We start from the raw sequence: 27,270 nt of genomic DNA, 5'->3' as shown, positions 1-27,270 counted from the left end.
CAGTCACAGGTTCCAACAGGGTTCTCAATATATGTTCCCTACTTTAGACACATGCTTGAACCAATTTCATACCCTATCTGTAGGTATTGGGAGTATAGGACGCTAAGTACTTGAAGAAACCCATGCAAACATCCAAACTCCATGTAGAAGATGTCCTTCATCAGACCCAATCCCAACGCTGTAAGGAAGCATTGCTAGCCTCCGAGACTCTGTGCCAATAATGCTGGTAATGTAGCTTGTACTGTACTGTTGTCCTCTTGTAGGCAATCACTGGCCTTACAGGTCATTCTTGTTCTTCAGTGTCCCACTACATCCATCTAGTGGCTTCATACCAATTCTTATGATCTTTTAACTTGTTTCATTGCTTTGCTCATACTGGAAACCTAGGGAAACAGTAAAGACCAAGACTGTGAGTCATATCCTAGAACTTGTAGTAGACATTACACATCACTCCTTTCTATAGGGTTGGGTCTGTGGTTTCTTTGTGCAAATTGTGTCTGTATGTTCTCAAAATCTGTTGACCTTTAGAACAAAACTGGCCATGGATATCAGATTGTTTTCTGTGGATTCCGCTGATTTAGGGAGCCCGTACAATGGGGTATAACTCAGATTATGATCAACAATCGTTGATTGGTTTGGAGAAACCACAAGTTGCTTGTTTGGACCATTGACCGACTGATGTATCACTCGAAACACCGGTCGAGAGAGTTGTACATTTTCTACTGATGATCACGGCAGAGGTTGCATAATCAGCTAAAAAAAATCCAATATTGTTCAATGTAGCATGTGATACGTATGAGGTCCATTGATGAACGATTGACCATTAGTTTGAACCTTCATCGCCGGGGACCTATAGAAGACGATCCACCAATATGGCCCGACAAACTGCCACCTAAGAGCGGCAGTCAAGAGAGACAGGTTGGATTCCTTTTGTCTCAGAGTGTCTAGTGGCCGGTGGCGTAATTTGAAGCTTGACGGCCATAATGCAAAATCTCCAACAGTGCCCACCAACTATCATGGATCTTTTATAGTGAAAGTCTTTGCATATGACCCATAGGGACCTTTCGGGCCTCACTAGGCTCCAGGGCCTGGATGTGATTGTAATGCCTGCATCCACTACAGTTTTACTATAGGACAAAACAGAAAAAAGGGCTAATAAAGTAATCAGTCTGAATGATGGAGGGTGAGTGAGGAAAATTGAGTGTGAAGGTAAATGGTTATGTAGAGCACTGAGATAACACTGAGGAGAAAAAAAAACCCTTTGGACAAGATGTTAATAATCATTAGCTATTTCTTCATTCATGGTGGTCTGGACAGAATGATGCCACAGTCTAAGTTGTGGTCTACACTTCCATTGTAAATTGCTTTGCCTCAGATGTTCTATTACATGAACTCGATAAAAAAAATTACATCATTAGTGGAATACCAGCACTTTGGTTAACTTAAATTTAAGCAAAAACATCAGAAAACTATTTGCAGTATAGACATTATGCTCCATTTAATGGTCTGGTCAGTGATGTAAGAGGAGAAGGCTTGGTTCTGTGGCACCAGCTGGTTGCTATACTCATGCTTGTCTAACCACTGCCTTGAGAACCTTTAGAAGCTGGGTCAACAGTGATGAAAGCATTGATCAGAAAAGGAATAGTTGGGAGATCAATAACCTAGACCAGTATGTGAGACCAATTGAAGTTTGATATTATAGAATTTCTCATTTACTATCTATACTGTCACTCAAAAGGTTAGAAGAAGTTGTTGTCGTGGTCTGGGCCAGATGGAAAAGTTGGGGAAAAAAGAATGACTGCCATCAGAAGGGACTTCAGCTGGGACACACCATATTTAGCTGCACTGTAATTCCTTTTATGTTCTGCAGAGCTGGCATTGGTGCTACAAGCTCACTTGGTGAGGTGGACTCTCTAAGCCGAAAGTCAAGGTAAGCAACATGGAATTAAGGCAATGGGACAGCAGACAGGACATGCTGGATGGCATTTTGATCAGCAAGGACCAGGACACCAGGGTATGGAGGATGGCAGGTAGGCAAGCAAAAACAGGTGTTGGATATAGACAGGAATTGATCAGTCTAAGATGTTGCAGCAGAGTTGTAGTGTGAACAGCACCAGTGTAGTAGAGCACAGTTTATTATGCTTACACCTCCAAGAAATTTTTAACCGCAATGCAGATCAAACGGCTTAATTGTAGAGAAATTAACGTACTGTTGCAATAGAGCTGTAGTGTGAACAGCACCAAAATAGCAGAGTAGAGGAAATAAATGACTAACCATAGATCTAAGCTAGGAAGATAAAGTACATACTTGAAGGGAAGATTAGCCAACAGAGTAATGTATGGTGAAGCAAACTCCAGAAATACACTCAGAAAACCTACCAAACATTCAGGGTATTGTGCACACGTTGCGGACTCTGCTGCGGATTTTTCCGCACGGATTTTGGTAAATCCGCAGGTAAAACGACCTGCATTTTACCTGCGTATTTAGTGCAGATTTACTGCGGATTTTCTGCAGTTTTTGTGCGGATTTCACCTGCGGATTCCTATAATGGAAGAGGTGTAAAAATGCAGCGGAATCCACACGAATAATTGACATGCTGCAGATCCAAAACCGCAGCAAATCTGTGCGAAAAAATCCGCAGCATGTGCACAGCGTTTTTTATTTACCATTGATTATAATGGTACTGTACACCGCAGGGGAATCTGCTGCTGATCCGCAGGGCCAAATCCGCTGCAGATCTGCAGCAGAATCCACAACGTGTGCACATACCGTGACATCACACAGCTGTCTGGAGTCAGCCTTGAAAGGTCTTGGGTTATTATGTCAAAGTTAATTGCTGGACCCCAAGCATGGATTTGCACAAAGGGTACTGGCACTAGGGAAAGGAACCAAGAGGCGCACCTACCCCTGGTCAGGGGAGTAACAATTGTTCTTGGTCTTTTTTCAGTAGCATCAAGGTTGCCTACAGAGGTACCTAGATTGAGGTCCCGCTCAGATGTGTCACCCCCCCAAATTGGGCCCTTGGGTTTTCTGTATTGTGCCCATTTGTAGTTTTCTCCGAGGTATAAAGAGGCAGAGCATGAGATGTACAGGTCGAGATGCTGAGGAAGGAGCAATAATTTCAAGAAGAATAAACTAACCCAGCGCATAGATACAAGGTGAAGGTCCATTTCTTTGCATTCTTAAGAAATAGTGCTCATTTGAAGCCTGTTCTTGAAACAGCTAATTTCATACTGCTCACCCCAGTTATGTGCTCTAACCCTGGTGGTAATCCAAGGAGATAGTAAGTGAAAGTATGACCTACTTCAAAAGACACAGCCCCTTTTTTATTTTAGCTTATGTTAGGTTTCTGAACCTATGGAACATATTAGCTCTCATCCGTGAATATTTGGCAGATTGCATTCTTATATGTATTAACATTACAAAATACATGTATCTGATAAAGCAAAACCTTACGCTCACGATGCAGTTTGATTCCTCTAAGGGGAAAATCAAAGCTACATGTTATAAAGCGTTTTTCCTCTTAATGGAGATCTTTGGTTAAAGGGTAATAAAGAAAAGAATCAGAGAGCATTTTTACGGTGTAACCTGTTATTTGCTCAATTACTAATGCAAATAACCTTGTACCTGTATTGCTACGTAATGCATTATAAAAGCAGACTTCAAGGAGTGCGCACAGCCTCAAGGTCAGGATTGTGGGGGGTTTTTTTTGCAGCTAGACCATGCACTCTGAAGTCCGCGGTTATCTACCTATTATATAGCCTTGAAGATCTGCAATTCATATCTATCATTACTTAATACTTCTAGACGAGAATGAAGACTGACAATACACAATGCAGAGAGTGGATTATTTATTTTAATCATTTTGTATTAACTAGTAAAGAGAATTGTCAGTTATAAATTCCCCCTTATTACAGTTTCCTCTTGGGCTCAGAAAAGGGTGACCAAACCCGAAAACACAATGATTTGCTCAATTTGACCTGTGTGTAGGAGGACCCCATGTTCTCAGTGCTTGCCCTTAAACTTACCCATAGATTCAAGAAAGGACAAGTGCATTTAGGTTCGTAATGAGCAAAATGAAAATTTGAGACATTACACACGAATGAAACCTTTGGTATAACTACAATTTAGGCTTGACTTTCGGCAGAAATCGAATGGAGATATACATGCTTAGTCTCACCTTCATTCAGACCTGGCTCAACTCTTGGGATTGGTGAAGGTACCAATAGTAGTATCCCAAGTGATCATGAAGGTATTCCCTTGGCCAATCCCTGTCCAAACCTGATGGCCTTTTCTAAGGATAAGTCATCAATAGCTGATTGGTGGGGATGAGATACCCAGCTTCCCAGCCGATGTGGTTATTGTTAGCGGCCAGCAGCTCTCAGATGTTGCTGAAATGTAGCAGCTCCATCATTTCCATAACAGCCTTGGCCAGGTAGTGAAGATACACCACCTATTCATTTAAATTTCCATAATAGCTGCAGCCACTATAGTTTTCATAGAACTGTTGTGCTCCAGCCGAATTGGAGAGCTTTCAGCGACACCAGTAACAGCCAATAGGCACATCAGCTGTTAAGGATAGGCCATCAATAAAAAAAAAAGTATTGCCAACCTCTTTAAGTTCAATGGCTACCCAGTATATAGTGAGCTCCCCCTAGTGGTAGCTTCAAGCAGCCAGAATCTTGGAATTTAACTTTACCGATATCCCCATTATACCCATGTGAAGTGTGGGTATATAGAGCAGGTTCTGGTGCTAAGCCCACTCCGTACAAGGTGGACGTCCACTGCATTATACAACTAGCGCCTTACTAACAGCAGCATTCAGAGTGAGCTGCTCAATCAGAGGCAATTTAGGTGGTGCGATCCTGGTTGCAGGCTGACTAAGGCGCCCATTGGCCCATTGAGGCACTTTTGCTGAGTTCCAATGGATTGTCACATGTGGGCCTGCTAAAAAGCCCTTGATTTCAATATCTTTGAAGCATTGTAGTATATAGCTCTCACAAAAATTTAGGGTATGTGCACACGCTGTGGATTCTGCTGCGGATCCGCAGCGTTTTTGGCCCTGAGGATCAGCAGCAGTTTCTGCTGCGTTGTACAGTACCTTTATTTTCTATGGAAAATGAAAACAGCAGTGCGCATGCTGCGGATTTTTCCGCGCGGATTTGCTGCGGTTTCAAATCCGCAGCATGTCACTTCTTTGTGCGGAATCCGCAGCGGTTTTACACCTGCTCCATTGTACAGGTACAGATAAAACGCAGTCTTTTGACCTGCGGATTTTGCCAAATCTGCAGCACAATCCGCAACGTGTGCACTTACCCTAAGAGACCACCACATCAAAACCCTCCAGAGCTGAACCCCATTGAAAACCTCTGGAATGTAATCAAGAGGATGATGGATAGTCACAAGTCATCAAACAAAGAAGAACTACTTACATTTTTACACCACAAGCAGTATGAAAGACTGGTGGAAAGCATGCCAAGACACATGAAAGTAGTTATTAAAAATCATGGTTATTGCACAAAATATTGGTTTCAGGACTCTTCCTGAGTAGTATTGCTCTTTCTAAATGATTATGGACTTGTTTTCTTTGCATTATTTGAGGTCTGAAAGCACTGTTTTTTGTTTTCTTCTTTTTTAATTCTGACCATTTCTCCTTTTCAGAAAAAAAACAAAATTTATTGCTTGGAAATTCGGAGACATGTTGTCAGAAGTTTATAGACTAAAAGAACAATTTACATTTTACTCAAAAATATACCCATAAATAGAAAAATCAGACAAACTGAACATTTGGAAGTGGTCTCTTAATTTTTGCCAGAGCTGTATTGTACGGGCGATTGCTGGTTCAAGACAAAAAAAAAAATACAGTGTAGAGTACAAAAAAAAAGTTGACAATATTTTTTTTTTTTTTTCACCAAAAAGCTAGAAGAACCTAATACAAAAAATAATGAAAAAAAAAAAAAAAATGTGGTATTTCCGCATCGGCAAAAGTTTGATCTATCCAACTATAACATTATTTAATCTGTATGGTAAAAACCGTAAAGCAAAAAAAAAAATTAAAACTTTGTATAAAAGCATCATTATAATATTAGTGAATTAATATCAATATAATTACAAAATTCAAAGTTGTTTTTTTTTTTACCTAATTTATCTACTGTACACACACAAATTATATATAATTATGCATGTTTGCTCTCGCTGTAATCATAGTGATCTGAAGAATCATGGTACCAAGTCATATTACCGCACACTGATCTCCGTAAAAGCTGATTCCCCCAAAAATGCTGGAATTGAGTTTTTCCCCAACATTCCACTACAAATGGATTTTGTCCAGTTTTTTTTTTTCAGTACAGTATATATTATAATGAATGGGGTCATTAAAAACTAAGACTTATTCTGCGATTAACAAGCCATCATACAGCTGTAAAAAAAAAAAAAAAAAAAAAGTTATGGCTCTTGTAAGGAGGGGGTGAAAGAACGAAAACGCAAAAAAAATTTTGGCCGTGGGTTTAAGTGGTTAAAGTGTATCTCTGAGTAATTATAAAGATTATAGTGTAGACTTTCAGCTCTTTTAGGACACAATTTTGTATCATTTGTAAGAAAAAAAAAAAATACAATGCAAATCTGACATAGCCGTCAAAAGGTAAATTCATCTTGCTGCTCAAGAATAGCTCTGTGACCAGATTTTTCCCCATTTATCATCTCTTACAGAGATTGCCCCAAGACCCAACTCACATGTAAAACTAAATAATAAAAAAAACCCAGAAATTAAATAACAGTGAAATCCACTGGAGTAACACCCAAGGGCATGCTTGCTTTAATATCATGTGAACATTACATGGTGCACTTAAAAAAAAAAAAAAAAAAAAAACCTTGCAAACTTCCCGAAAATAAACCAAGTACATGATCGCCATGTGAGAAGTTCTCAGCCGAGGGCAGCATTCATTTAGTGATAAAGAAATTAGTTTTATTTGCAGCGTAGATGTTATTCTCCCATTTTGTGAGCGAAGTTTAAGCGTTGTTACAATTTTAATTTCAATTAAAATGTGGTTGGTTTGACCCAATTAAATTACTGTAGATAATTCTTAATTGATCTACATTAGACATTTGCGTCCTTGTGTATATTCACATTATCTTTTTTTCAAGATTGCACCCCTTTTACAGTCCCTTTTCCACACTCTGAGATTGCGTCTAGTGGCAGCGTTCCACCACTATGTACAAAAAACTTTTGAGAAGTTTAAAAAAAAACTGACAACTCTTCTGGTATTCCAGGAAGTCTTCCCTTCTGTCGATAACTTCTTGAGGAAGAAAGGCAAGGCAAGGAAAGGGGGGGGATGGATGGATTTGATAGTTTGTGAATCCTTCAGAACTTTCAATATTTTTGCAAAAATTTGATCAAAAACTACATCAGATTTGTGCACAAGTCCTAAAAGTAGATAAAAAAAAAACTAATAAAAAATTAGAATCAGAAATATAAGACTGTCTTTTTTTTTATTGAGGAAATTAATCCAATGTCACATACATGTGAGTGGTAAAAGTATGTGAACCTTTATGATTAGCATATAATTTAAAGGTGAAATTAGAGTCTGGGGTTTTCAATCAGTGGAATGAATCAGGTGTGAGTGGGTGATCTTATTTTTTTTAAAGCACAGATATCTATCAAGGTATGATATACACAACTCATGTTTATGGACATGAAGAACAAAGGAAATTTATGAGAACCTCAGAAGTGTTCTTGATGATGATCAGGATGAGAAAGGTTGCAAAACCATGTCTAAACAGTTTGGACTCCACCAATTCATAGTGAGACAGAATGTGTAAAAACAGGAAATTCAAGACCTTTATTACCCTTCCCAGGAGTGGTCGTCCAACAAAGATCACACCAAAAGTCAGGTGTAGTCCACAAAGGTAAATGTAGTGGCTTTCCCGACAGTGCGGTAATGAGGCAGTAACCCAAGATAGTTCAACTCAAATGTCTTTATTTTGGTAAGTTACGAAAATAAACTCAAACAATATCCTTCAGTTCGCAGCCAGATCGTCCGTAACAATCTGTTGCTGTGGGTGAACGCACCATGTAACTCATGGCTGTGGCAATGGCTTTACTCTCTGGCAAAACCGGTGTTCAGTCTCACACAGACCTGAAATACACAGAACTCCTACTCAGTTGCTTGTAAAACTAAATACCGACAAACCCAACCCTTAACTGAAAGTAAGTTTAAAATGGGAATCATGAAGATGGGCTACTCCTAAGACCCGGAATAGAGGGAGAGATCAGTCCCACTACCTTCCTATAGATCTCTCCAAAGATAAAAACCCATGTCCGGTTTTCCTAAATCTGACTTGGTCAAATATCTTGACTAAGTCCATACTGTTTTACTTTGCATTATAAGCACAGCTGCGGCTGAAATTACAATGCTCTCCAGCAGGTTCAGTATGTTTCTATGCACACCCTGTGGGACACACAACGTCCCTTGTTTATGATCCCCCTCACTGACTCACAAAAGGTCAGAAAGTAACCCCAGTAATCTCTAACCAACTAAAGGCCTCACTCTCATTAGCTAAAATGAATGTTCATGAGTCCACCATCGTGAAGACACTGAACAACAATAGTGAACATGGCAGAATTGCAAGGAGAAACTGCTATCTACAAAGAACATTGATGAAGATCACCTAGACAGAAGGCTTTTGGAACAATGTTTTTGGATTTATAGTACCAAAATAGAGTTTTTTGGTTTATATGAAAAGCATTGTGAGGGGGAAAAAACTGCATTAAGACATAAAAATCTCATGCCACCTGTAAACACAATGGTATAGGTATCATGGTTTTGGCTTGTTTTGCGACAAATGATCCAGGACAGCTAGCGATCATTTATGGAACAATGAATTCTCAATTTTACCAACAAATCCTTAAGGAAAAAAGTCAGGACATCTACATATATAGACGTTTCCTTAATATTGCGTTGATCCAGGGAGCTAGTCTGATTGCCGTATGTGGAGTCGGGAAGGAATTTTTTTCCCCAATGTGAAGCTTACTGTTTGCCACATGGGTTTTTTTTTGCCTTCCTCTGGATCAACATGTTAGGGCAAGTTAGGATAGGATATGGGTTGAACTAACATAGTAACATAGTAACATAGTTAGTAAGGCCGAAAAAAACACATTAGTCCATATAGTTCAGCCTATAAAATTCTGTCAGAATAAATCCCCAGATCTACGTCCTTCTAAAGAACCTAACAATAACTGTAAGATGCAATATTGTTACGCTCCAGAAAGACATCCAGGCCTATCTTGAACCCTTCGACTGAGTTCGCCATCGCCACCTCCTCAGGCAGGGAATTCCAGATTCTCACTGCCCTAACTGTAAAGAATCCTCTCCTAAAGTATGTTGGTGGAAAAACATTTTCTCCTCCAGACGCAGAGAATGACCCCTTGTGACCGTCACCTTCCTTGGTATAAACAGATCCTCGGAGAAATATTTGTATTGTCCCCTTATATACTTATATATGGTTATTAGATCGCCGCTCAGTCGTCTTTTTTCTAGACTAAATAATCCTAATTTTGCTAATCTCTCTGGGTATTGCAGTTCCCCCATCCCCTTTATTAATTTTGCTGCCCTCCTTTGTACCCGCTCTACCCATTATATCCTTCCTGAGCACCGATGCCCAAAACTGTACACAGTACTCCATGTGTGGTCTAACCAGAGATTTGTACAGAGGCAGTATAATGCTCTCATCATGTGTATCCAGACCTCTTTTAATGCACCCCATGATCCTGTTTGCCTTGGCAGCCGCTGCCTGGCACTGGCTGCTCCAAGTAAGTTTATCATTAACTAGGATCCCCAAGTCCTTCTCCATGTCAGATTTACCCAGTGGTTTACCGTTCAGTGTGTAATGGTGATATTGATTCCTTCTTCCCATGTGTATAACCTTACATTTATCATTGTTAAACTGCATCTGCCACCTTTCGGCCCAAGTTCCCAACTTATCCAGCTCCATCTGTAGCAGAATACTATCTTCTCTTGTATTGACTGCTTTACATAGTTTTGTATCATCTGCAAATATCGATATTTTACTGTGCAAACCTTCTACCAGATTGTTAATAAATATGTTGAAGAGAATAGGTCCCAACACCGACCCCTGCGGTACCCCACTGGTCACAGCGACCCAGTTAGAGAATTTACCATTTATAACCACCCTCTGCTTTCTATCACTAAGTTACTTACCCATTTACACACATTTTCCCCCAGACCAAGCATTCTCATTTTGTGTACCAACCTCTTGTGTGGCACGGTATCAAACGCTTAGGAAAAATCAAGATATACCACATCCAATGACTCACCTTGGTCCAGTCTATAGCTTACCTCTTCATAAAAACTGATTAGATTGGTTTGACAGGAGCGATTCCTCATAAACCCATGCTGATATGGCGTTAAACAGTTAAGGTACCGTTACACTTAGCGATGCACCAGCGATCCCGACAACGATATGGATCGCTGGTACATCGCTAAGTGGTAGCTAGTGAGCTGCCACACAGGCAGATCTCACCAGCGACATCGCTGGGGACGGGGGTCACTACTTACCTGTCAGACGCAGCGATCCCGACGTCCTCCCGCCCGCATCCAGGACCTTCTCGCGCGACCAGCGATGAGCAGCAGGGGAGCCGGTCGGAGGTATCAGACATAGCGATATCGCTAGCAATATCGCTGCTACGTCACAAAATTAGTGACGTTACAGCGATATTGCTAGCGATATCGCTATGTGTAACGGGGGCTTTATTCTCATTGAGATAATCCAGAATAACATCCCTCAGAAACCCTTCAAATATATTTTACCAACAATAGAGGTTAGACTTACTGGCCTATAATTTCCAGGTTCACTTTTAGAGCCCTTTTTGAATATTGGTACCACATTTGCCATGCGCCAGTCCTGTGGAACAGACCCCGTCGCCAGAGGCGTATCTAGGCTTTCTGGCACGCAGGGCAAGAATTTGGTTCGGCGCCCCCCCCCAGTACATATGCGACTTGCACAGTTAGTCATGTACCCACGAGCTGCTCTCCCTAATCCTCTCAATGTTCAGTAAAAAACTGAAAGCAGGAAGAGAAGCTCGTTGTCACAGGACCATAACTATGAAAATCGCATATGAGTGAAGTGTCCATGTGATGACACTGGAACCTGCAGAGCTGAATCCTGACATTGCAGCTTCTGAATTCTCACAACAAATGCACGGCACACATTTAGGATTCTTCCTTGCCGATATACAGTCATGTCAGGACAAGCATGTGATTTATATACTTCTGGCCACATTTCAACTAGACGTGCCCGGCCTCGCTCTGTTCATTTTCATTGAGTGAGGCCATACATGTCTAGTTAGCATGTGACCGCATGTATGTAAATTACCGGCATGCGAGAATCCTAACAGCGTTCTGGGAGCACTGTGAGAATTCAGAAGTCTGCAGTCACATAGAATGACTGCAGACTCAGCACAAACCTGGACAACCCCTTTAATGTTCCTAATAAAAATATGAGAATTAGACAGTATCCCAAATAATATTTACATCCAGGTACCTTATAGATGACCTTATAGATGACATTGTCTCTGGAGTCGGTCTCCTTTTCTTCTTCTTGTCCAGACCCCATGATGAGTTTTCTCATCCACAGCCGTCTCTGCAGACTTCCATCTTCTCCGGTCTTCTGCAGCAAATCTCCACACGATGCCCTTAAAGATAGAAGTGTCATTATAATGCTCCTGAAATGTCTGCAATATACTGTCGCCTCACACTATTCCCCTCCCTCCTCATACTGTCTCCTCTAACATCCCTCCTGTTCACCACACTGTCTCCTCATATATTTACCCCTCACTCTCTATACTGTCTGCTCACACATACCCGACTCCCCATACTGTGTCTGCACACATCCCATCACCCTTACTCTCCTTACTGTGCCCACATACATTCACATGTTCGCTCCCCATACTGTCTGCACCCATCCCCATCACTCACCCCCCATACTGTGTCTGCACCCATCCCCATTCCTCATACATAATCTTCATTTTGTGTCCTCAAATCTCCCCACACACATTAAATCCCCCATCCCGACTCCAAATCCCCCATCCCCAATCCCTCACACACATTAAATAACCCCCATCCCCACGCCAAATCCCCCCACACACATTAAATCCCCCATCCCCACTCCAAATCCCTCACACACATTAAATAACCCCCATCCCCACTCCAAATCCCCCCCCACACACACACATTAAATAACCCCCACTCCAAATCCCCCCACACATTAAATAACCCCCATCCCCACTCCAAATCCCTCACACACATCAAATAACCCCCATCCCCACTCAATAACCCCCCGTCCCTACTCCCAAATCCCCCCACACATTAACCCCATCCCCACTCATTAACCTCCATCCCCACTCCAAATCCCCCCACACATTAACTCCATCCCCACTCATTAATCTCCATCCCTACTCCAAATCCCCCACACATTAACCCCATCCCCACTCATTAACCCCCCACACATTTACCCCCATCCCCACTCATTAACCCCCCACATTAACCCCCATCCTCACTCATTAACCCCCCCACCCTAACTCATTAACCCCCCACACATTAACCCCCATTCTCACTCATTAACCCCCACATATTAACCCCCATCCCCTCAACCCCCCACATATTAACCCCCATCCCCTCAACCCCCCACACACATTTACCCCCATCCCCTCAACCCCCCACACACATTTACCCCCATCCCCTCAACCCCCCACACACATTTACCCTATCCCCACCCATTAACCCCCATCCTCACTCATTAACCCCCCACAAATTAACCCCCATCCCCACTCATTAACCCCCACACATTAACCCCCACAAATTAACCCCCATCCCCACTCATTAACCCCCCACACAATAACTCCCATCCCTACTCATTAACCCCCTTCCCCACATTAACCCCCCCACTCAATAACCCCTCTATCTCCCATCTTCGGTGTCTTCAGCTCCACTGTGGAGCACTTACCACCAGCGCTGAGCGTTCTCTCTGGGCGCCGGGGAGTGATGTCAGCAGCGTGATCACATGACATGTCACGCTGCTGACGTCGCTCTGACCCGGCGGTCAGAGCTTCAATTGTACTGGCGTCTGTACAGACGCCAGTACAATTGTTCCCTGGGAGCCGGCATGCACACCTTCTCTGCGCCAGCTGTCAGCTTGACAGCTGACATAGAGAACCGCCGACTCTCAGGCCGGGGGGGGCAGCAGAACGCAGCCGCTAGGGAGGACACTGCGGACCGCCGCATTAGGCGGCCCGACTGCGCCCCCTGCCGGCTGCGCCCGGGGCAAGTGCCGGCTGCCCACCCCAGATACGCCCCTGCCGTTGCTATAGAGTCTCTAAATATAAGAAATAATGGTTTGTCTATTACATTACTTAGTTCTCTTAGTACTCGTGGGTGTATGCCATCCGGACCCGCCTAGCATTTCATTTTCCACCATGAATACCGTGGAGAAGAAGGTGTTTAACCCATTCACCCCCAAGGGTGGTTTGCACGTTCATGACCGGGCCAATACTGACCACTGTCCCTTTATGAGGCAATAACTCTGGAACGCTTCCATGGATCCCAGTGATTCTGACACTGTTTTCTCATGACATATTGTACTTCATGTTAGTGGTAAAATTTCATTCAAATAACTTGCGTTTATTTGTGAAAAAAGCGGAAATTTGGCGAAAATTTAGAAAATTTTGCAATTTTCCAACTTTGAAATTTTATGCCCTTAAATAACAGAAATATGACACCCAAAAAACTTAATAAGTAGCATTTCCCACATGTTTACTTTACATCAGCACAATTTTGGAACCAAAATTTTTTTTTGTTAGGAAGTTATAAGGGTTAAAAGTAGACCAGCGATTTCTCATTTTTGCAACACCATTTTATTTTTACGGGCCACATCACATTTGAAGCCACTTTGAGGGGTCTGTATGATAGAAAATACCCAAAAGTGACACCATTCTAAAAACTGCACCCCTTAAGATGCTCAAAACCACATTCAAGAAGTTTATTAACCCTTCAGATGCGTCACAGGAATTTTTTGAATATTTAAACAAAAAAAATGAACATTTAACTTTTTTTTCACCAAAAAAACACTTCAGGTTCAATAATTTTTATTTTACCAAGGGAAACAGGAGAAATTGGACTGCAAAAGTTACAGTTGTGGCCAAAAGTATTGACACCCCTGCAATTCTGTCAGATAATACTCAGTTCCTCCTGAAAATGATTGCAAACACAAATTCTTTGGTATTATTATCTTCATTTAATTTGTCTTAAATGAAAAAACACAAAAAGAATTGTCCAAAAGCCAAATTGGATATAATTCCACACCAAACATAAAAAAAAGAGGGTGGACAAAAGTATTGGCACTGTTCAAAAAATCATGTGATGCTTCTCTAATTTGTGTAATTAACAGCACCTCTAACTTACCTGTGGCACCTAACAGGTGTTGGCAATAACAATCACACTTGCAGCCAGTTGACATGGATTAAAGTTGACTCAACCTCTGTCCTGTGTCCTTGTGTGTACCACACTGAGCATGGAGAAAAGAAGACCAAAGAACTGTCTGAGGACTTGAGAAACCAATTTGTGAGGAAGCATGAGCAATCTCAAGGCTACAAGTCCATCTCCAAAGACCTGAATGTTCCTCTGTCTACCGTGCGCAGTGTCATCAAGAAGTTTAAAGCCCATGGCACGGTGGCTAACCTCCCTAGATGTGGACGGAAAAGAAAAATTGACAAGAGATTTCAACGCAAATTGTGCGGATGTTGGATAAAGAACCTCGACTAACATCCAAACAAGTTCAAGCTGCCCTGCAGTCCGAGGGTAGGACAGTGTCAACCCGTATAATCCGTCGGCGTCTTAATGAAAAGGGACTGTATGGTAGGAGACCCAGGAAGACCCCACTTCTTACCCCGAGACATAAAAAAGCCAGGCTGGAGTTTGCCAAAACTTACCTGAAAAAGCCTAAAACGTTTTGGAAGAATGTTCTCTGGTCAGATGAGACAAACGTAGAGCTTTTTGGGCAAAGGTATCAACATAGAGTTTACAGGAGAAAAAAAAGAGGCATTCAAAGAAAAGAACACAGTCCCTACAGTCAAACATGGCGGAGGTTCCCTGATGTTTTGGGGTTGCTTTGCTGCCTCTGGCACTGGACTTCTTGACCGTGTGCATGGTATTATGAAGTCTGAAGACTACCAACAAATTTTGCAGCATAATGTAGGGCCCAGTGTGAGAAAGCTGGGTCTCCCTGAGAAGTCATGGGTCTTCCAGCAGGACAATGACCCAAAACACACTTCAAAAAGCACTAGAAAAATGGTTTGAGAGAAATCACTGGAGACTTCTAAGGTGGCCAGCAATGAGTCCAGACCAGAATCCCATTGAACACCTGTCGAGAGATCTAAAAATGGCAGTTTGGAGAAGGCACCCTTCAAACATCAGGGACCTGGAGCAGTTTGCCAAAGAAGAATGGTCTAAAATTCCAGCAGAGCATTGTAAGAAACTCATTGATGGTTACCGGAAGCGGTTTGTCGCAGTTATTTTGGCTAAAGGTTGTGCAACCAAGTATTAGGCTGAGGGTGCCAATACTTTTGTCTGGCCGATTTTTGGAGTTTTGTGTGAAATGACCAATGTTTTGCTTTTTACTTCATTCTCTTTTGTGTTTTTTTCATTTAAGACAAATTAAATGAAGATAATAACAAAGAATGTGTTTGCAATCATTTTCAGGAAGAAACTGAGTATTGTCTGACAGAATTGCAGGGGTGTCAATACTTTTGGCCACAACTGTATTGTGCAATTTGTCCTGAGTACGCTGATACCTGATATGTGGGGGGAGCCACTGTTTCAGCGCATGGCAGAGCTCAGAAGGGAAGGAGCGCCGTTTGACTTTTTCAATGCAAAATTGGCTGGAATTCAGATCGGACGCCATGTCACGTTTGGAGAGCCCCTGATGTGCCTAGACAGTGGAAACTCCCCACAAGTGACCCCGTTTTGGAAACTAGACCCCACAAGGAACTTATCTAGTTATGTGGTGAGAACTTTGAACCCACAAGGGCTTCACAGAAGTTTATAACGTACAGCGGTACAATTAAAAAATCATTTTTTCCAAAAAAAAGGTTTTTTCACCCCCAATTTTTATTTTCCCAAGGGTAGCAGGACCCTAAACGTTATTGTGCAATTTGTCCTGAGTACGCTGATGCCCCATATGTGGGTGTAAACGACTATTTGGGCTCATGGCAGAGCTCAGAAGGGAAGCAGCGACATTTGACTTTTTTGGCTGGAATGGAGATCGGACACCATGTCGCGATTGGAAAACCCCTGATGTACCAAAACAGTGGAAACCCCCCACAAATGACACCATTTGGGAAACTAGACCCCCCCAGGTAACTTATCTAGATGTGTGGTGAGCACTTTGAACCCCCCAGCGCTTCCAGAAGTTTATAACGCCTGGGCGTGAAAATAAAAAAATCGTATTTTTTCCACAAACATGATCATTTAGTCACCAATTTTTTTATTTTCCCAAGGGTAACAGGAGAAATTGGACCCCAAAAGTTGTTGTCCAATTTGTCCTGAGTATGCAGATACCCCATATGTGGGAGAAAACTACTGTATGGGCACACGTCGGGGCTCGGAAGGGAAGTAGTGACGTTTTGGAATGCAGACTTTGATGGAATGGTCTGTGGGTGTCATGTTGCCTTTGGAGAGCCCCTGATGTACCAAAACAGTGGAAAACCCCCACAAATGACACCATTTTGGAAACTAGACCCCCCCAAGGAACTTATCTAGATGTGTGGTGAGCACTTTGAACCCCCAAGTGCTTCACAGAAGTTTATAACGCCCGGGCTTGAAAATAAAAAAAATCATATTTTTCCACAAAAATGATATTTTTGCCCCCAATTTTTTATTTTCCTAAGGGTAATAGGAGAAATTGGACCCCAAAAGTTGTTTTGCAATTTGTCCTGAGTAGACTGATACCCCATATGTGGGGGTAAAACACTGTTTGGGCGCATGGCAGAGCTTGGAAGGGAAGGAGCACCATTTGACTTTTTCAACGCAGAATTGGCTTTAATGGAGATCAGACGCCATGTTGCATTTGGAGAGCACCTGATGTGCCTAAACAGTGGAAACCCCCCAATTCTAACTCCAACCCTAACCCCAACACACCCCTAACCCTAATCTCAGTCCTAACTCTAGCCCTAACCCTAATGGGAAGATGGAAATAAATACATTTTCTTTTAATTTTGTTATTTTTCCCTAACTAAGGGGGTGATAACGGGGGGTTTGATTTACTATTTATGGTGGTTTTTATGTTTGGCAGCTGTCACACGCTAAAAGACGCTTTTTATTGTAAAAATAGTTTTTGCATCACCACATATTGAGAGCTATAATTTTTCCATATTTTGATTCACAGAGTCATGTGAGGTCTTATTTTTTGCGGAACGAGTTGACGTTTTTATTGGTACCATTTTCGGGCACCTGACATTTTTTGATCACTTTTTATTATGATTTTTGGGACACAGAATGAACAAAAACCAGCGTTTTATGAATTTCTTTTGGGGGGTACGTTTACACCGTTCCGCGTGCGGTAAAATTGATAAAGCGGTTTTATTCTTCGGGTCAGTACGATTACAGCGATACCTCATTTGTCGTTTTTTTATGTTTTGGCGCTTTTATGCAATGAAAACAATTTTATATAAAAAATAATTATTTTTGCATCACTTTATTCTGCGGGCTATAACTTTTTTATTTTTTATCTGATGACGCTGTGTTGTGGCTCATTTTTTGCGGGACAAGATGACGTTTTCAGCGGTACCATGGTTATTTATATGCGTCTTTTTGATCGCACGTTAATGCACTTTTTGTTCGGCTTGGTTTTTTATTTTTATTTTTTAAGGGGTTTGCTAAAGGGGTTAACCAATGGGACAGTTTAATAGGGCGGGTCGTTACGGACGCGGTGATGCCAAATATGTGTACTTTTATTGTTTTTTTGTATTTCCAAAAAATTTATTTATGTGGCTAGTTTCACACTAGCGTATTTTCCATGCAGCGCACGGCGCTGCTAAGCCCCGCCCCTGCCGACTTCCTGCCCGCCCCATCCGGTCATCGCCGCCTACTATCGCACACGGCTGCATGCGATCTGCGCACCCTATCATTAGCATAGGGTGCACAGATCGTGCGCTGGCCATGCGCTAGTAGGATTTTAGCGTGCGCTGCGCACTTTTGAAGGTGCGCCGAGCGCGCCAAAATGCAACATGGTGCGTTTGGCGCACACGGGCGCGCCTTCAAAAGTGCACAGCGCACTCTAAAATCCTACTAGCGCACGGTCTGCGCACCCTATGCTAAAGATAGGGTGCGCAGATCGCTTGCGGCCGTGTGCGATAGTAGGCGGCGATGACCAGATGGGGCTGGCAGGGAGCCAGCAGGGGGTGGGGCTTAGCGGCGCCGTGCGCTGCATGGAAAATACACTAGTGTGAAACAAGCCTTAGGGAATTTTTTTTTTATTAATTTAGCAATTTTTAAAAAATTATTTTTACACTTTTTTTTTTTTTAACCTTATTACATTGACCCAGGTGGGACATTACTGTCCTGTCACATCACAGGTCACTATGACAGATCAGCGATCTGTCACAGGCACTACACAAGGCTTCCTCGTGCCTGCGCTTTGCAGGCACTGAGGAAGCCAGCTACCTGCAGACCCCTGATGGTCCCCCGCTGCCATCTTGGATTTGGGAACCTGCAGGGATGGAGACTCCCGCAGCAGCACTGCACATTGCGCTGCTGTGGGGGGCTCAGGGAAGCACGGAGGGAGCCCCCTCCCTGCCGATGCTTCCCTTTAACCCCTGGTACACCGCGATCGTGTTTGATCGCGGTGTGCAAGGGGTTAACGTGTCGGGTGTCAGCTGTGATAATCAGCGTGAGCGCCGCTGATCGCGCTAGACGTACTATCCTGTCCATGGGCATATGGGCCCGGGTCCCATGGACGGGATAGTACGTCTGATGTCAGAAAGGGGTTAATATATTAGCTTTTTCCTCATCATCTACAACCATACTTTCCTCAATTTTTAATGGACCTACACTTTCCCTTTTGATTCTTTTACTATTGATATAGTTGAACTGCTTCGGATTAGTTTTACTCACCTTAGCAATGTGCTTCTCTGTTTCCTTTTTGGCAGCTTTAATTATTTTTTTAGATAAAGAATTTTTCTCCTTATAGTTTTTTAGAGCTTCAACGGTGCCATCCTGCTTTAGTAGTTTAAATGCTTTCTTTTTACTGTTTTACTTTTTTGTTTAGCCACATTGGGTTTTTCCTATTTCTTGTCCTTTTATTCCCACAAGGTATAAACCGCTTACAGTGCCTATTAAGGATGTTCTTAAACATTTCCCATTTATTTTCTGTATTCTTATTTCTGAGGACATTGTCCCAGTCAACCAGATTAAGGGCATCTCTAAGCTGGTCAAACTTTGCCTTCCTAAAGTTCAGTGTTTTTGTGACTCCCTGACATGTCCCCCTAGCGAAAGACAAGTGAAACTGTACAATATTGTGGTCGCCATTTCCTAGATGCCTGACGACCTGCAGATTGTTATACTGTCAGGTCTGTTAGATAGTATTAGGTCTAAAAGTGCTGCTCCTCTGGTTGGATTCTGCACCAATTGTTAAAGATAATTATTCTTGGTTATTAGCAGAAACCTGTTGCCTTTATGGGTTTCGCAGGTCTAGATGGACTAGATGGACTTAAAGTCTTCCTTCAAGCTTAATAACTATGTTACTATCTGTTCATGAGCTGATTTTTAAGAGACTGTACGTCATGCAGCAAGACAAAGGCCCAAAGCACACAAATCGTCCTACCAAAAAAATGGTTGAAGAATAGAGTTGAGCGATACCGTCCGATACTTCAAAGTATCGTATCGGATGGTATCGGCCGATCTTTAAAAAAAGTATCGGTATCGCCGATTCCGATACCGGAAGTCCCATTCAAGTCTATGGGACTTCCGGTATCGGAATAAGAAAAACCCTTTCCTGCCCTTGTACAGCCTCTCTGGGGTCTGTACGGGCCTTTCGGGGGGCTGTGCCGGCCTGCCAGGGGGTCTGTGCAGGCTCCGGTGGTCTGTGCCGGCCTGCCGGTGGTCTGTGCAGGCTCCGGGGGGCTGTGCCGGCCTGCCGGGGGGCTGTGCCGGCCTGCCGGGGGGCTGTGCCGGCCTGCCGGGGGTCTGTGCAGGCTCCGGGGGGCTGTGCAGGCATCGTCCGATGGGACTACAAGTCCCATCGGGCGATGCCTGCTACCATGACAGTGATTGACACATTAGCCAATGATGGGACAGTAGTAGTCCCATCATCCGGCTAATGTGTTAAATGTAAAAAAAAAAAAAAAAAAAAAAATTACATGCTACATACATACAACATGCATACTACATACATGCTACATACATACTACATATATACTACATGCATGCTACATGCTACATACATACCACATACATACTACATACATACTACATACATACTACATGCTACATACATACCACATACATACTACATATATACTACATGCATGCTACATACATACTACATGCTACATACATACCACATATATACTACATACATACTACATATATACTGCATGCTACATACATACTACATATATACTACATGCATGCTACATACATACTACATGCTACATACATACCACATACATACTACATACATACTACATACATACTACATGCTACATACATACTACATATATACTACATGCATGCTACATACATACTACATGCTACATACATACCACATATATACTACATACATACTACATATATACTGCATGCTACATACATACTACATATATACTACATGCATGCTACATACATACTACATGCTACATACATACCACATATATACTACATACATACTACATATATACTGCATGCTACATACATACTACATATATACTACATGCATGCTACATACATACTACATGCTACATACATACCACATACATACTACATACATACTACATACATACTACATACATACTACATACATACTACATGCATGCTACATACATACTACATATATACTACATGCATGCTACATACATACTACATGCTACATGCATGCTACATACATACTACATACATACTACATGCTACATACATACCACATATATACTACATACATACAATACATTCATACAATACATACATAGACATACAGTACATATAACATAGAGTAACATACTTACCAATACTTGTCACATTGTTCCCCGAAGCCATTGTCGTCTACGGAATAAATATTAACATAACAAACCACAAAAATACTCACCCACGATCCGAAGCAGTCCACGAGTGTGTCCCACGACGATCTTGGGTAGAGAACTGCAGCATCGGATGATGCTGCCGTTCTCTACGGGCTGCAGGAATCCAATGACGGAAGGTAGGTATCCTTCCGCACTGTATTCCTCCGCCACTTAAAAAAAAAAAGTCCCTAGTCTCACTTTATGCCATTGCTGTGTGGGAATTTCCCACACAGCAATGGCATAAAGTGAGACTAGGGACTTTTTTTTTTTAAGTGGCGGAGGAATACAGTGCGGAAGGATACCTACCTTCCGTCATTGGATTCCTGCAGCCCGTAGAGAACGGCAGCATCATCCGATGCTGCAGTTCTCTACCCAAGATCGTCGTGGGACACACTCGTGGACTGCTTCGGATCGTGGGTGAGTATTTTTGTGGTTTGTTATGTTAATATTTATTCCGTAGACGACAATGGCTTCGGGGAACAATGTGACAAGTATTGGTAAGTATGTTACTCTATGTTATATGTACTGTATGTCTATGTATGTATTGTATGAATGTATTGTATGTATGTAGTATATATGTGGTATGTATGTAGCATGTAGTATGTATGTAGTATGTATGTAGCATGCATGTAGCATGTAGTATGTATGTAGCATGCATGTAGTATATATGTAGTATGTATGTAGCATGCATGTAGTATATATGTAGTATGTATGTAGCATGCATGTAGTATATATGTAGTATGTAGTATGTATGTAGCATGCAGTATGTATGTAGTATGTATGTAGTATGTATGTAGCATGCATGTAGTATGTATGTAGCATGTATGTAGTATGTATGTAGCATGTAGTATGTATGTAGCATGCATGTAGTATGTATGTAGTATTTTTTTTTTTTTTTTTTTTTTTTTTTTTTAACATTTAACACATTAGCCGGATGATGGGACTACTACTGTCCCATCATTGGCTAATGTGTCAATCACTGTCATGGTAGCAGGCATCGCCCGATGGGACTTGTAGTCCCATCGGACGATGCTTGCACAGACCCCCGGACATCAGCACAGCCCCCCGGCAGGCCGGCACAGCCCCCCGGCAGGCCGGTACAGACCCCCACAGGGTGCACAGACCACCGGCAGGCCGGCACAGCCCCCCGGCAGGCCGGTACAGACCCCGGGCAGTCCACACAGCCCCCCGGCAGGCCGGCACAGCCCCCCGGCAGGCCGGCAGAGACCCCCGGAAGGCCCGAAATGACGGCGCATCATGATGCGCACACACCGCGCATCATGATGACGTCAGGCCGTCAATCAACTGAACTTCCGATTCCGATGCCGAATTCCGATATTGAAAAAATATCGGAAGTCGGTATCGGAATTCCGATACAGCAAGTATCGGCCGATACCCGATACTTGCGGTATCGGAATGCTCAACACTATTGAAGAAGAATAAAAATTTTTGGAATGGCCAAATCAAAGTCCTGACCTTAATCCTATAGAAATGTCATGGAAGGCCCTGAATCCAGAAGTTCATGGGAGAAAACCTACCACTATAAAAGAGTTGAAGCTGTTTCGTAGGGAGTAATGTGCTAAAATTCCTCCAAGTCGATGTGCAGGACTAATCAACAAAGCCGAAATGTTTAGGTGCAGTTATTGCTTCTCAAGGGCCAAGAATAAAGAAAAAAAAAAAAAAAACAACACAAAGTAGAAAAAGTAAAATACTGATGGCAAGTTTCTAGTCCTCTTCAAGACTCAATGTATACACAATGCCTAGTTTATTAAGGTCCCCTGAATATTTTACAACTGGCTTAACAAGTCTATGGAGCCATGGCATCTACCCAGGTTTGCCATCATCAGGCTTGCAGATGCCAGATAATATTCCTCATTATGACTTCATTATACTTTTATTTATGGAAAAATGCAGGTTTTAAATGGAAAAACAGGCCATTCTGGGTACAGACGGGGAGGAGGATAGGACATCAGTCTTTGTAACTTCAGAAACCAAGCAGACATGGTATGAAAGAGAAATTCATCTCAGTAATGATAATGATGTGAAGCCAGGACGGAGGGGGATGTGCTGGTTAATGGGGTGCTGCTAATGTTTTCTACACTTATACTTTCCTGGCTGTGCTTGGGACTAGATCTCTATGTAGTGGGCTGTGTACAACAAAAACAAACATCCAAGAACAAAAAAAAATTATAAATAAAAAAAAAGAAAGAACACACTAGTGATTAATATCGGCAATAATACAAGAATTACTCTTTTAACTCATTCTGCAAAATAACCATTATTCCGATTAATGACTTTTTCCCCCTTCATGTTGCAACACATTGCCTAAGAATTATTTTCTATTTAAAGAGAACCTTCTGACCATATTTTTTTATTTAAACCGAACACTTCCTCCAATTACACCACCTCACTGATTCCAGAACAGTTGTTCTTTTTCTTCTGCTCCTCTCCATTCCAAAGTTATGACCCTTAGCAAAAAAAAAAGTACAACATTTCCCTGGGCGTGTACCACAGGACTTTGCCGCCATATCAGGACTTGGCCACACCCACAGAAGTTCTGTAGTACATGCCTAATTTGTCAAAGGGAAAATTTTCATCTTTATTTCCACGGGTAATAACTTTTGTATGGCGGGGCACAAAAGAAAAACTGAATCAGTGGAGTAGCACCAATTCTAGGAGGTATTCAGTATAAATTAAAAAAAAACAGCAAAAGGTCCCCTTTCCTATCAAAAAACGCAACTTCATATACATAAAAAATATGAAAACCGTGTTTGTGGATATTTCTTTTCTAACTATGGTGTGGTAAATTACAGTACTAGTGTCTAAGGCTGGAGTAGTTGGAGAATTCCTTCAGGTAATGTTCTACCAAAAGCACAAGCAGTCAAGAAATCCATAAAAGATAATATTTTATTAGAATACTTATAAAAATTGGACAATACAGTACATGGAAATAAGAGGAGTGTAAAACAAGCGTGCCCGATGGCAAAGAGGCCAAATACCACAGCAACGCAGCCCCAGGATAATTAGCCTTATATACAAATGCAAAAGATGATAAATAGACACCTTACAGGGAGGTCAAAGAGACCTTATAAGGGTGAGTGCACACTAGGGTGACCGGATCTCATATGGGGGGAAAAAAAATGTCGGAATCTTGTTCGTCTGGACCCCACAAAACGATTCCCCTTTCCAGATATTGAGATAGCCAAAATTTGAGCTCGATCAAACGACGTTAACCCGTGCTGCTCGTTGCTCAAAGTTTGAAAAAATCCAAATTTTTGGCCAAAAAGCTGACATATGGAGCCATAACTCCAGAATGGTAAATAATAAAAACACGCTTAATATCTCAAAAGAAAGCTAATGTTGTTCTTCAAAATTTATATGTTACACACAGGGTGCATGTAATTTCTATTTTAGGGATGGTGATTTTACTTCAGCGTACAACCGACCTTTTATTTACAGTATTCAGTTTAGTTTCTAAAGTGCCTTTGAGCTGGTTAGATCGAACAATTATCCAGTGAAGATATTTTAACTTTTTTTTTAATTTTCCAAGTGTGTACATGTAAGGAGGGGTATACATAATAAAAGTACAATAATCTTAAACAATACAAGTCATAACTGGTACAGGAGGAGAGAGGACCCTGCCCGCGAGGGCTCACAATCTACAAGATGTGGGTGATAATACAGTAGGCGAGGGTAGAGCTGGTCGTGCAGCGGTTTGGTCGATCGGTGGTTACTGCAGGTTATAGGCTTGTCGAAAGAGGTGGGTCTTCAGGCTCTTTTTGAAGGTTTCGATGGTAGGTGAGAGTCTGATATGTTGTGGTAGAGAGTTCCAGAGTAGGGGTGATGCGCGATATTATAGTATTATTTTAAAAGATATTTGAAAATATTTTATTGAAATTAAAGTTTGTAATATATTTTGTTTCGTTTTTCTAGTTAACTGTTATTTACCTATTGGACTCTGAAATGGCATTCACATCAGGTGTACAAAGCCGGAACAAGGATAAATTATTTCTTGTGGGCTATCCCATTCACCAGATCACCGGTTGTAAACTACCCTCAAATCGTCAAGTCTTATGTGCTTTATTTTATAATTTACGTACTGTGAAATTAACTGTAAGAGAATCAGCAAAACTGACCATATGAGAAGTGTTCATTTTTGGGGGGAAATCTCGAATCCCGACTAAACATGAGCAAGATGCAATTACTAAGCTGGAAAAACTTCACGCCGAGTGGAGAAGTCTTCAAAAAGACCGGAAGAAAACATCGGAAACGGCCAAGAACAAATTTAAACAGTTTGTTGAAAAGTTGAATGATCTCTTTGACATTGCTCAACAAGATGCCTTGGCTCTGATGAAATTGGAAGAAGATAAGGCATTTCTCGTGAAACAGAGGCAGAAGGGCCGCCCAGGTTCCATGGCTGGAGTGGATCTCAAGTTGTCTCGAGCTGAAGAAATCAAGGCGCAAAAGGAACTTGCAAAAATGAACCGACAAATCCAAGAAGAAACTTTTGATATTGGTGAGTTTATTTTATTATTATTCTAAAAAGTAGATAAACAAATAAGTAAATAGTTTCATTATAATTGAAAGAAAATTGTACATGAGAGCATCTTTTGGCATTTTTATGATTGAGTTTATATTCTTAAAATAATACCTGTTGATAATTAGAAGTAGGTAATTTAGTACCTATGTATTATTACCATTCTGCTAAAACGACAAGTTTTTATAGTCTTTTTTTTCTCTTTCTTTTGTTGCTTCTTAGAGACGGATGATGAAGACAAGCTCGAAGAAGGAAAAGAAGAAGAAGATACTGAAGAGGACAGCATCTACCAGGAACTTGAGAGCTTGGAGGAAATGGACATCCCTGAAGAAGCTGCAGAAGATCCAGGACCATCTGAGAGCAAGAGGATGAAAGTTTCATTTGCAAGGGGCGTTAAAGAGATTTTAAACATGAAATGATCCATTGTGTTAGATTGATGTAAGGTATCCGACAGAAATGCCACGAGAATTTTAATAGCTACTCTAGAAGCACTAAACCTTGACCCTCTTGAGTACAAAGTCTCGAAAACTTTATTACATTCTAGAAGGCAAATGTTCATAGAACAATATACTAAAAATTTTTTAGATAAAGTAAACTTTCCTGAAAAAGAGCCCGTGGTTGTCCATTGGGATGGTAAACTTTTACCGGGTGTTTTAAAACATGAGCAATGTGAGCGAATAGCTATTGCTATTTCATATGGCGAAAAGGAACAGCTGCTGGGAGTTCCTGTAACAGCAAGCAGCTCTGGAGAAGAGCAAGCCGTAGCCGTATATGAATGCCTACAGGAATGGGGTCTTTCCAACACCGTCAAGGCGATGTGCTTCGACACTGCAGCATCGAACACGGGAAGACTCAAAGGAGCATGCGTCCTATTGGAGCAAATGTTAGGAAGAGAATTGCTACACCTAGCTTGCCGTCACCATATCTTGGAAATGGTGTTAAGAGGCGTATTCGACGCAAAAATGGGATCAACCACTGGACCTCATAGAAACATTTTCAAAAGATTCCTCACTGCGTGGCCCAAGATAGACAAAGGAAAATACGACACAGGTATCAGTGACAATCTAATACAAAAGCAGCTAACTCCAGAAGTAATTGCAAATGTTACTGCTGAATTCGAGACCAAATTAACTGAGAGCCACCCCAGAGATGACTACAAGGAACTGTTGCAGTTGGTTTTCGTATTTGTTGGATCACTAGACTGCAATGTTGTGGGTTTTAGAACTCCAGGAGCCATTCATCACGCTAGGTGGATGGCAAAGGCTATTTACTGCTTAAAAAGTATTAAGTTACGTACCGGTAACGGTATTTTTCGGAAGCCCATGACAGCACCACGAGAGAGGGGATCCGCCCTATAGGAACAGGAAACCTACAGATACAAAAGGGCGGCAC

The 27,270-nt window shown here is 41.8% G+C and overlaps 1 protein-coding gene across 1 annotated transcript; it reads left to right on the top strand.

Moving 5' to 3' along the window:
• The first annotated feature begins 24,389 nt into the window (after positions 1-24,389).
• Positions 24,390-26,430, top strand: LOC141085671 (uncharacterized). The gene is made up of 3 exons (XM_073571249.1): positions 24,390-24,435; positions 25,489-25,857; positions 26,101-26,430. Exons 1-3 carry the CDS (start codon positions 24,390-24,392, stop codon positions 26,295-26,297), a joined length of 612 nt encoding a protein of 203 aa, XP_073427350.1. The 3' UTR covers positions 26,298-26,430.
• Positions 26,431-27,270: the final 840 nt, after the last annotated feature.

The sequence above is a fragment of the Dendrobates tinctorius genome, unplaced genomic scaffold (genome assembly GCF_039654945.1).
Source record: "Dendrobates tinctorius isolate UK_male_01 unplaced genomic scaffold, ASM3965494v1 ptg000028l, whole genome shotgun sequence".
In the NCBI taxonomy this organism is placed as follows: Eukaryota; Metazoa; Chordata; class Amphibia; order Anura; family Dendrobatidae; genus Dendrobates; species Dendrobates tinctorius.
This window is presented reverse-complemented; position numbering and strand designations above follow the sequence as displayed.